Source organism: Danio aesculapii, chromosome 18 (assembly GCF_903798145.1).
Source record: "Danio aesculapii chromosome 18, fDanAes4.1, whole genome shotgun sequence".
NCBI classification, from domain to species: Eukaryota; Metazoa; Chordata; class Actinopteri; order Cypriniformes; family Danionidae; genus Danio; species Danio aesculapii.
This window is the reverse complement of record NC_079452.1, coordinates 27,323,940-27,336,216: the sequence shown is the minus strand read 5'-3', so window position 1 is coordinate 27,336,216 and position 12,277 is coordinate 27,323,940. Positions and strand designations below refer to the sequence as shown.

At 39.3% G+C, this 12,277-nt stretch overlaps 1 protein-coding gene across 1 annotated transcript in view; it reads left to right on the top strand.

Annotated features, from left to right (window-relative positions):
* The window catches only part of LOC130245302 (protein unc-13 homolog C), a 384,171-nt gene that overhangs the window by 356,592 nt on the left and 15,302 nt on the right, over positions 1-12,277 (top strand). The window contains exon 31 of the mRNA XM_056477954.1: positions 11,071-11,163. Within this exon, the coding sequence (XP_056333929.1) occupies positions 11,071-11,163 (93 nt within the window). The remainder of the gene's footprint in view (positions 1-11,070; positions 11,164-12,277) is intronic.

Sequence of the window (12,277 nt, the reverse complement as noted above, 5' to 3'; positions counted from 1 at the left end):
ACAGCTGAAAATTCCTGTTATATTTTATTATATTGTTATATTTTAGTCTTATTTATTGCTTATTTATTATTTACTGCTATGGTCAATAATATTAGCCCCCTTAATATTTGAATACACTATAATATTATTGTATAGTTAGTATTTATTATAAATAACTACAGTATATTTTTCTTATTGTGAATAGGAAAAAAAATCATAGGAAAGAGTCAGACGACAGCAGACAAATTGTGATCCCTGACTGAGTGTAGTGTGTGTGTCTGTGTGTGTTCGTTTGTTTGTTGAGGCTACTTTCCTGCACTGTAATTCGTCAGACTTCATGTTTGGAGTTATTCATCATTGCAGTTTTGGTGTTTTATTTGATTTATTTTTTGTTGTTGGAGCAGGTGATGGATATCTGAGGGTTTTTTAATCTAACAGACGCATCACGCTGGGTCACGCTTACAAAACATTGCTGTTGTTTCTTTTTCATTTGTTTAATTTGAGTGAATAACCAGGGCTGCACATTGCATTAAAACAAAACTGTTACCACTCCACTGCTTAGTGTGATTGTAAAATTGCTTCCTGTGGTGTGTTATGATGCTTTTTAAGCATGAAAAAGATCCAGCAGGAGTAGGAATCAGAATCAGAATCAGAAAGAGCTTTATTGCCAGGTATGTTCACACATACGAGGAATTTGTTTTGGTGACAGAGCTTCTACAGTGCAACAGGATTACAGAGACAGGACAAAAAACAGATAATAAATATATATTTTTAAAAATAGAAGTAAGTAGTGAATGCCAATATACAAATTGACAAGTGTATGTACAGCTATATTACTATATACAACGTTATATGAGCAGCTGTTATGAGCATGTAAAGTGTGTTGTTAAATAAGTGTATATGTGTATAAAAGTGTATAGCAAGTAGTGATGTTGGTTCCACAATTATTATCATCAAGTGTTCATGAGATGGATTGCCTGAGGGAAGAAACTGTTTCTGTGTCGGGCTGTTCTGGTGCGCAGTGCTCTGTAGCGTCGACCAGAAGGTAAAAGTTCAAAGAGGCAGTGTGCTGGGTGTGAGGGGTCCAGAGTGATTTTGGCAGCCCTTCTGCTCGCTCTGGATAAGTACAGCTCTTGGGGAGTAGGAAGGGTTGTACCAGTGATTCGCTCAGCAGTCCGATCTATTCGACGTAGTCTTTGGAGATCGTATTTAGTAGCTGAGCTAAACCAGAGTTATTGATGTGCAGATGACTGATTCAATGATGGAGGTGTAGAACTGTTTCAGCAGCTCCTTCGGGAGGTTAAACTTCCTCAGCTGACGAAGAAAGTACAGCCTCTGTTGAGCTTTTTTAACAATGGAGTCAATGTGAGTGTCCCACTTCAGGTCCTGAGAGATGGTGGTGCTCAGGAACCTGAATGACTCCACTGCTGCCACAATGCTGTCCATGATGCTCAGTGGGAGAAGAGCAGGAGGGTTTCTCCTGAAGTCCACTATCATCTCCACTGTTTTGAGCGTGTTGAGCTCCAGGTTGTTGTGACTACACCAGACAGCCAACTCTCTATTTCAGTAACAGTGTTATTAAACAAATGCCCTTCTGACTTTTCTTCCAGGAACAAAAACATCACAGTATTTCCAATTTTAGAAATTCACACCTACAGTAAAGGGGGTAGTTGTCTTTCTGTGCAATTGCTGTACTTCAGGAGCTTAAACTGACAAGACTGTAAAACACATGCAGATGTGTTGTTTGTTTGTTTGAGTAACTGTGCGTTCACAGCGAAAGCGGTGAGAGCGTCCAAGGTCACTCTGGCCGCCCTGGCGACAACGCTGTCTACCTTCAGCTCCGGCGGCGAGAGTGTCTAAAATCGTATTTGAAGGGGCCGTTGCAGCATACATGCTTTCTAGCGTGAAAATGTTGCACACTTATTATCAAATTCATTTAACAATGGAAGATCAAGTTGCATGTGGTGTGGCTTTGCTCCACTTAATTATCCAATGCGTCCATATGTCTGAAATATCCTGAAGCAGCAATACTGTTTTGTACTGTCGCATGAGATTCTCGCTTTTTTAAAGAAAAATATATACAACATTAATGCACATCAGTAATTTATTAACTTATTTAATGTATGTTCCTGCAAGAAAACATAGTAAATAATTGAAAATCCGGCGACCGCAATAATCAAACCCATGGGAACAACTGTGGTCGGAACCACAGATCACAGTGACCGCGTTCTCTGAACTCCTCTTAAGCACTGGACTTCTTCATTCTGATTGCTTGCCGCCGAACCGCGTCACAGCTCATTACCATAAAGTTGACTTGATTTCAACTCTCCTCAACGCCCACACCGGCGAAGACGCGCCGTGCTGCTTATCGCCGCCAGCTCTCATTGAAAATGAATGACTTCCGTCTACTTTGGCGCTCTCGCCGCTTTCGGTGTGAATGTACAGTAATGAAGGCACAAGCTGTAAAGGCTCCGCCCTTTTCGGATAGGGGGCGTGGAGCAGCAGCTCATTTGCATTTAAAGAAACTCACAACAGCAGCATGTTTTTCTTCCACCCATAAAGTGACAGTGATCTGAAACTTCACCGACACATTCGGAGAACACCCGAGACTTTTATTACATCTTGTAAAATTAAAAATGATCAAGTATAAATACTGTATGCGCTACCAGTTTTACATATTTACACATGCATTTCAGTCTCATATTTACTCTATTCTCAGTGAAAAAGACAGTTAAAGTAATTTTGACATTTTTGTCGCCTCATAGCAAGAAGGTCGCTAGTTCGAGTCCCAGTTGATGTTTCTGTGTGGAGTTTGCATGTTTTCCCGTTGTTGGTGTGTGTTTCCTCCGGGTACTCCGGTTTCCCCCACAGTCCAAAGAGATGTGCTTTAGGGTAATTGAACAAACTTAATTGGCCGTAGTGTGTGTGTGTGTGTGTGTGTGTGTGTGTGTGTGCGTGTGTGTGTGTGTGTGTGTGTGTGTGTGTGTGTGTGTGTGTGTGTGTGTGTGTGTGTGTGTGTGTGAATGAGAGTGTATGGGTGTTTCACAGTACTGGGTTGCAGCTGTAAGGGCATCCACTGCGTAAAACATATGTTGGAATAGTTGGTGGTTCATTCCGCTGTGGCGACCCCTGATGAATAAAGGGACTACGCCAAAGGACAATGGATGAATAAAGTATAAATACTGTATATGCTACCAGTTTTATATATTTACACATGCGTTTCAGAGTCTCATATCTCCAATCCAGTTCTATGATGTCTAAATCACGTGCATTATAAGTTTGTAGAAGTTATACATTTAAAAATACCCTTAAATATACATTTTTAGCACTGCTTCAGTGAATTAAACAAGTATGTTAAAATTCATTAATTTTCAGTAGTTGTATTAGTTTTGTTTTTTTCAAAGTGTGCTTTAAATGCTTTAAAAATAAATTCAATCTTTGTAGACTAGAATTATGTGTACTGTATATTATTTATTTTAATAATGCAGGCAATTATAGATTAATTTTATTTAAAAAATATTATATTAATCTTACTTTTTAATTCAACTATAGTGGTGCGGCCAGGTAGGGGAGCCTACAAAACATTGTGCCCAGGGGCCTCTGAATTCTTAATCCAGGCCTGCATTTATCTCACTGAACGAGTTAGGTCCGAGTTAGTAAAATGATCCGAACTTCCAATCACTAAAGGAAACTTTATGAATGGAATTTGGTTCTTATAAAAAGTATAAATCCTCAATATTTAAAAAGTTTTGTGCAACAAAATATATGCATTTATTTCTCACCATTACCTCGGTAATGAATAATTATTTATAAGTAGGATTATTAAAGTTATTCAAGGTTAAACTTCCTGTAGTTTTTGGTACTGCAATACACATCACATGAAAACAATCCCAGTGTTTGCAGTCCTAACTCTCTCAGCTCATAGCTATCTCTCATTATATATTCACCTGCTTGTTTATAGAAACCCACAGCAGTTGTAAATGCATGTGTGTGCATCTTTCTTCATTTCATTTCAGTGCACTGATAATCTGAGGTGAAAATGATGTGCAAAAACCCAATGAGAAGAAGCTGATTCTGTGCTGATTTAGATGACGTTCATCTCCAGAAACTCAAAGTCTCATTTATATGCAGAAATATCAATCCAATTTAATAAGCGCTTCCATAGATTCCCCTGACCTCTGACTCTTGCAGACTCCATTTTTGCGGGCAATTCTGCAGCTCATTGTCTGATATTTGTGGTTCAGATTTCTTTGTCTTTCTGGACTCAGTTAGTAATCTCTCTAGAGAAGGGTTTGTTTTGTTAGTGTGTGAAAAGGCCTGTGAAAGTGTGTGTCCTGTGGGTCTGATGGAGGGAAAACACACTGTCACTACACTTCAGAATCAACCTGAATCATTCTGGACTGCCGTTTTTTTTTTACCATTTATAGAGAGTTTGTATTGTTATTATCTACCTGTACTCCTTGAGGTCATTTCTAATCGGTTTTTATGAAGCGGGATCACATTGTAAAAGATTTATAATTCAGTTGAGAAAGTTTTGAGTTCTCAAAGTCTCTGAGGATCGATGAAAATTTGATTGCTCATGATATGAAGTTTGTAATAAAATCAGGACGAAAGGCTCAATGTCAAAAATATGTGTGGAGTTCACAGCACTTGTCATTTTTGTTTTTATTAATTGTAGCATTATTTGTGTTGAGTTTTTATGCATTTCCATATGTAAATATACTTTGCATTTCATTGTAAATTCTCTAGAGAGCGGAGCTGTTATGCAAAATCACTTTTATAAGTGTTTAAACACATTTGTGTGTGAATATAAGTAGCCTCTAATTACATTTTTTATTATCACAGTTGATAAAACAGTCTGCAGAAACACTTTGATTGACATTCTCCCTTTGTATGTGTCATCAGAGGGGGAAAGCCCCGCCCACTAGTGACCCTCATCAGCTTATGACGTTAGTCTGGATTTTGAATCTGCCATTATGCTGACACGCAGGCATCTGTAGCCCCGCCCCTTTTTTTTAAAGAGCACAATCTCATTTGAATTTAAAGCGACAGTTACCAAAACAGCACAATTATGATCAAAGCCTAAAAGGGTCAGTTTCAGAGAGTCAGTATTTTGAGTCGAAACTTCACATACACACTCTAGGGACATCTGAGTCCCCTTTAAAACAAATTCTCTTATACTGTATTATGTACAGTAGTCAAATGTGTTTTTTGGAGTACAGTGGTCCATCGTTAATCGTGGGAGTTACGTTCGAAAAATAACACGCAATATGCGAAACCCACGGAGTAGTCTGCTTCACTTTTTACAATTATTATAGATGTTTTAAGGCTGTAAACCCCTCACTGCACTTTATACACTTTTCTCAGACAGGCATTAAGATTTTCACACTTTTCTCTCTTGTTTAAACGCTCTCAAAGTTCAAACCTTTGTAGAAAAATAAGTCCAGTATTGTAGAATGCATATCAGAATCAGAATCAGAATCAGAATCAGTTTTATTGCCAAGTGTGCTTCACACACACAAGGAATTTGTTTTGGCTACAGAAGCTTCCAGTGTACATAAAGTGACATGTGACAACACAAAATAAATCTGAAAAAATAAAATAATAATAAAAAAATGATGAACATTAAACAGATGCAGTTAGTGAAGAAACCTGGATGTTGAGTTGTATGTACAGATTGTTATAAATATACAGGTTATAAGGTGCTGTGTACAAGTGCGGATGTAGGAAGTATTGCATAGTATATTGATATAAGGTGCTGTGTACAAGTGCGTATGAGAAAGTATTGCACATTTTTATTGCACAGTAGGGGAATGTTTAACTGTTCATAAGGTAGACAGCCTGAGGAAAGAAACTTTTCCTGTGTCTGGCTGTTTTTGTGCTTGGTGCTCTGAAGTGCCAACCAGACGGTAACAAGTCGAACAGGTAGTGTGCTGGGTGTGAGGCATCCAGAGTGATTTTGCGAGCCCTTTTACTCACTCTGGAAGAGTACAGTTCTTGAAGTGTAGAAAGGGTTGTGCCAGTGATTCGTTCAGCAGTCCGGACTATTCGCTGTAGTCTACGGAGGTCGGTTTTGGCAGCTGAGCCGAACCAGACGGTGATTGAAGTGCAGAGGATGGATTGGATGACAGCTGAGTAGAACTGTACGAGCAGCTCCTGTGGCAGGTTGAACTTCCTCAGCTGACGAAGGAAGTACAGTCTCTGCTGGGCTTTCTTCACAATAGAGTCTATATGAATGTCCCACTTCAGATCCTGAGAGATGGTGGTGCCCAGGTACCTGAATGACTCTACTGCAGCCACAGTGCTGTTCATGATGGTGAGTGGGGGGAGTGCAGGGGGGTTTCTCCTGAAGTCCACTATCATCTCCACTGTTTTTAGTGTGTTCAGCTCCAGGTTGTTGTATCTGCACCATAACGCCAGCCGCTCCACCTCCTGTCTGTATGCAGACTCGTCACCGTTCTGGATGAGGCCGATAACAGTAGTGTATATATTCATATTTATACATATATATATATATATTTAAAATTGTGCACAATACATACATGTAAATGTGTAGCTAAAAAACATACAGCTGATTTAATTGTTGTTTGTAAATCACACAACTGTGGTATACAGGATAACTTATAACAACACTGTAATTGTGACATAAAACACTGTGTGTTTCATATTTACATTTATTGTGGTCCTGTTTTATCCTACAATACTCTTTGTTTTGTTACTATTTAAGTGTGTTATTTTTTGCTCTGACAATGTAGCTGTGTTTTCTATGGTTCTGTTTACTTTGTTATTTGCACAACAGCATAGTAGAGCTGTGTATAGTGTTATGCAGGAAAAGAAAAGCTGTAATGTATTCAATTATCAAAGATTTTGTTTATAATTTGTAATGTTGTGCAACTTATAGTTTTAAGCAGGAGAAAAACCTGTTCTGTATTTTATCAAAGATTTTGTGCAGCTGTTATTTTTTGTGCAGCTGTTTATTTGTAAACAGGGAGGGAAACCCTTATGTTTGAATTATATTTTGCTCAAAAAATGTTTAATAATGTTTTAATAAAGGCTTCAACTCTCAAGTAATCCTTTATGGGAAAATACCGGATATATATCGTATACCGTCATTCCAATAAAAATACTGGGATATGATATTTTGCCCATATCGCCCAGCCCTAATATATATGTGTGTATATATATATATATATATATATGTATATATGTATATGTGTATATATATACACAGTTGAAATCAGAATTATTATCCCCTCTGTTTATTTTTTTCCCCAATTCCTGTTTAACGGAGAGAATATTAAGACTTCTAAGCATAATAGTTTTAATAACTCATTTCTAATAACTGATTTATTTTATCTTTGCCATGATGACAGTAAATAATATTTGACTAGATATTCTTCAAGACACTTCTAAACAGCTTAAAGTGACCTTTAAAGGCTTAACTAGGTTAATTAGGTTAACTAGGCAGGTTAGGGTAATTAGGCAATCATTGCATAATGATGGTTTGTTCTGTAGACTTTCGAAAAAATATATAGCTTAAAGGGGCTAATAATTTTGACCTTAAAATGTTTATTAAAAATCAAAAACTGCTTTTATTCTAGCCTAAATAAAACAAATAAGACTTTCTCCAGAAGAAAAAATATTATCAGAGATACCGTGAAAATTTTGTTGATCTGTTAAACATCATTTGGGAAATATATATAAAAACAGCTCAAAGGGGGGCTAATAATTCTGACTTCAACTGTGCGTGTGTATTTATATATTTATATATATTTATAAAAAAAATTTACGTCAAAATTTTTTTTGGCTAAAGAACAAATCATTGTTGTCAATTACTTGCCTAATTGCTCTAACTTATTTATTAAAATTTTTTAAAGTAACCTACTTAAGCCTTAAAATGGCACTTTAATCTAAGAACTAGAATCTTGCAAAATAAAAAAATGAATGTAATTAAATGTATGTAATTAAGAATATTATGTACTATCAGCACATTTTTTATTAAAATTCACAATTTATATAATAAATATGCAATTTATACATTTAAGTTTAAAAAAAATCTCTCCAATAAATAATTGAAATGAATTAAAATCCCACAGAAGGGCTTATAATTTCATCTTCAGCTGTTGTGTGTTTGTTAGCAGCATCAGAGTAAATGTTTTTGTGTGTGGGTCTAAACATGGCCTGCAAATGGACAGATCCTTCAGGTCTCCACCACACAAACTCTTTCTGAAAGCCAGTGTTTATTCAGGACGAAAGCAGAGAGTTAACCTGATCTGGATTGATTGTTTATGTCTGCTGTAGGTCATTGTGTAGTTTCTGATTTATCTCACACACATCATGCCTTCTTCTATTAGTTTGGCCTTTACGGTTTCTTTGTTTTCTTAGTTTCTCTGCAAATGCTGAGATAATCAACACTTCTGTATAAGTCAATGCAGAGAGAGCAAAGCAGAGCAATATATAATATTTTGCAGAATAGGGCGTCACGGTGGCGCAGTTGGTAGCACCGTTGCCTTACAGCAAGAAGGTTGCTGGTTCGAGCCTCAGCTGGGCCAGTTGGCGTTTCTGTGTGGAGTTTGCATGTTCTCCCCGTGTTGTGTATGTGTGTGAATGAGTGTGTATGGGTGTTTCCCGCTGCATCCGCTGCATAAAACATATGCTGGATAAGTTGGCGGTTCATTCTGCTGTGGCGACCCCTGATTAATAGAGGGACTAAGCTGAAAAGAAAATGAATGAATTCGCAGAATATTTCTATTTTCAACTAAAAGATTATTTATCAAGACAAATGCATGTGCTTAAGGAAACAAATAATAGAGGAATTTGTTAATGACAAAATAGGGTATACATTCAGAGAAGCAGTAATAATAGTAAATGTATATTTTTGTCATTTAGATATTCTGCATTTTAAATATAAATGAATCCCAATATATACACTCACCAGCCACTTTATTAGGTACACCTGTCTAACTGCTCGTTAACGTAAGTTCTAATCAGCCAATCACATGGCAGCAGCTCAATGCATTCAGGCATGCAGACATGGTCAAGACGATCTGCTGCTGTTCAAAGCGAGCATCAGAATGGGGAATAAAGGTGATTTAAGTGACTTTGAATGTGGCATGGTTGTTGGTGCCAGACTTGCTGCTCTGATTATTTTAGAAACTGCTGATCTACTGGGATTTTCACGCACAACCATCTCTAGGGTTTACAGAGAATGGTCTGAAAAAGAGGAAATATCCAGTGAGCGGCAGTTCTGTGGGCGCAAATGCCTTGTTGATGCCAGAGGTCAGAGGAGAATGGCCAGACTGTTTCCAGCTGATAGAAAGGCAACAGTAACTCAAATAAGCACTCGTCACAGCCAAGGTCTTGAGGGCTCAAGGGCTCCCTCCCGTTTGCAAGGCGAGAGGGGAGTTTGAGCTCAGGTAGATCTCGAGAACTCCCCTGCTGTAGTAGCTAATGAACAGATAGTGATTGCTCTTAAGAGATAACTACTTACTAGGAGCATGTCTATGGTGCCGATTTGGACTGGTCAATTAACTTAAGTTGCATGTTTTTGGACAGTGGGAAGAAACCTGGGAACCCGGGATAAACCCACGTGGACATGGGGAGACCGTGTAAACTCTGCACAGAAACTTCGACTGGCTTGGTAAGGACTAGAGCCAGTGAAGTTATTGCTGTGAGGCAACAGTGCTAACTACTGGGCCACTGTGCCACCCATCTAGGAAAGTAGGAGAAGTAGGGGTGGAAGGGGGGATTCTTCAAAATGAAGATGGCTGTCATATGGAACTTAGGGTATTTATAGTGGGTTAGGAAGCTTCTGATTGGTGAATCATAAATTGGATAATGCGGGGCCGGCTGCAAGAAATCATAAGCACGTGATTCTCTCAAAGTGAAGTTTATTTATAAGCTAATTTCGAGAGGATCGCGTGTTTATGATTGACACGGCTGGCCCTGAGTCAAGCTAATGTACGAACCACTAATCAGACGATTCCTAACTCAGTATAAATAGCCAAGCATCTTACCTTTAAGCAGGTCGCACACCAGAAGCGCCGCTCGGCGTCGCGTCACAGCGCGTACATGACAGCTAAAAGTATCACACACCAGACGCACACATTCGCATGATATTTAACATGAAACTATTCCGATGGCGCTCTGTGGTGTGGCAGGAATATGAACAGTGTCCTGAGTTGTGGCTGGGCACCACGGACAGCCGCCAACTTGCAGTGCCGGTATGTGTACCCTGATAGAAACCTATGTTTAGAATTCTAAAATGCATGGCGCTGCGTGGCGTGAGCAGCGCTTCTGGTGTGCGACCTGCTTAAGTTATCTTCGTCTTGAAGAATCCCCTCTCCTCCTCTTTTTCTTCTATAGGGTAGCACGGCGGCCCAGTGGCTAGCACTGTTGCCTCACAGCAAGAATGCCTCCAGTTCGGGTCCTACCCGGCCAGTAGGCATTTCTGTGTGGAGTTCACGTCTCCCCGAGCTCGTGTGGGTTTTCCCCGGATACTCCGGTTTCCAGACATAAGTAAATTGACTAAACCAAATCAGCACCATAGTCAAATTCCACCAGCAACACACACTCATAGCAATCCTTAAGCAGCAGGAGGGGGGTTTGGTTCTTGAGATCTACCTGAGCTCAAACTCCCCTCTCGCCCTGCAAACGGGAGGGAGCCCCGGGCTCGAGGATCTCATGAGCTCAGAGCTCTCTCCTGGGACAGCATGCCAAACAAGCTTATTACCAATCATCAGCTAAGTGTGAACTCTTGAAATTAGTTTACAAATAAACTTCACTTGTTTTTCCATCTATAGAAGTCAATGATTAGAAGTTTTCAGCATTCTTCAAAATATCTTCCTTTGTGTTCAACAGAAGAAAGAAACTAGTTTTAGTGAGAGTAAATAGTGAGTACATTTTCATGTTTGGGTGAACTGTCTCTTTAAAAACTGTATTAGCTTTTTTACATGGGTTTTTAGCCATTGTTGTGTATGTTTCATTTGTACCAGTTAATATTTACCATGTTTTTACCATATTATATTTACCGTGTGACCTGTGGTCTTGTATAACACACAGCACATTCATGTGACTCAAATCTGATTCCAGGTCAATCCACATCTGGATCCTTCGGTGAAGTGGCTGTTCAGGTGGATCTGATCTCACACCCCGGAACTGGAGAGCACAAAGTCAGCGTTAAAGGTAAAACACACACACACATGCATCAACAAAAAGACAAACACACATACATCAACACACACACACACACACACTTATGCAAACACACTCACACAGATACACTCATGCATACACTCACACACTCATATACATGCACTTGCACACATTCACAGACTCACACAAACACATCAACACTCTCTCTCACACACACACACACACACACACACACACACGCACACACGCACATAAATACACACTCACATCCTGTACATGCACTCAAACACATTCACAGACTCACACAAACACTCTTGCACACACACACATACAGATTCACACAGAAACAGTTAAAGACTCATACACAAACACACATCAACACACACACACACACATATTCAAACACGCTCACACAGATACATTTATGCAGACACTCACACTCATATGCATGCGCTCACGCACACATTCGCAAACTCACACAAACACCTCAACACACACTCTCTAACACACACACACACTCACAGACTCACATCAACACATTTTCACGCACACACACTCGCATGCACACAAACAAACACAGATACTCACACAGACACAGTCCAAGACTCACACTTACATGCACACACACACACACACACACACACACTTAAAGACTCATACACAAACATCAACACACAGACACACACACACACACTTATTCAAACGCTCACACAAATACACTCATACACATACACTCATATGCATGCGCTCGCACACATTCAAAGATTCAAACACATCAACACACACTCTCTCTCTCTCTCTCTCTCACACACACACACACACACACACACACACACGCATGCACTCAAACACACTCACAGACTCACACACACACACACTCACATCAACACACACTCTCACGCACACCCACATACAAACACAGATACTCACACAGTCAAAGACTCACACTTGCGCACACACACACACACACACTTAAAGACTCATAGACAAGCACACATCAACACACTCACACACATGCATGCTAACACACATTCACAGAGTCACAAACACACACATACTGTCTCGCACACACACTCACATCAACACACCCACAAACTCACATCAACACAGTCAAAGACTCATAGACAAACACACAACAACCCAC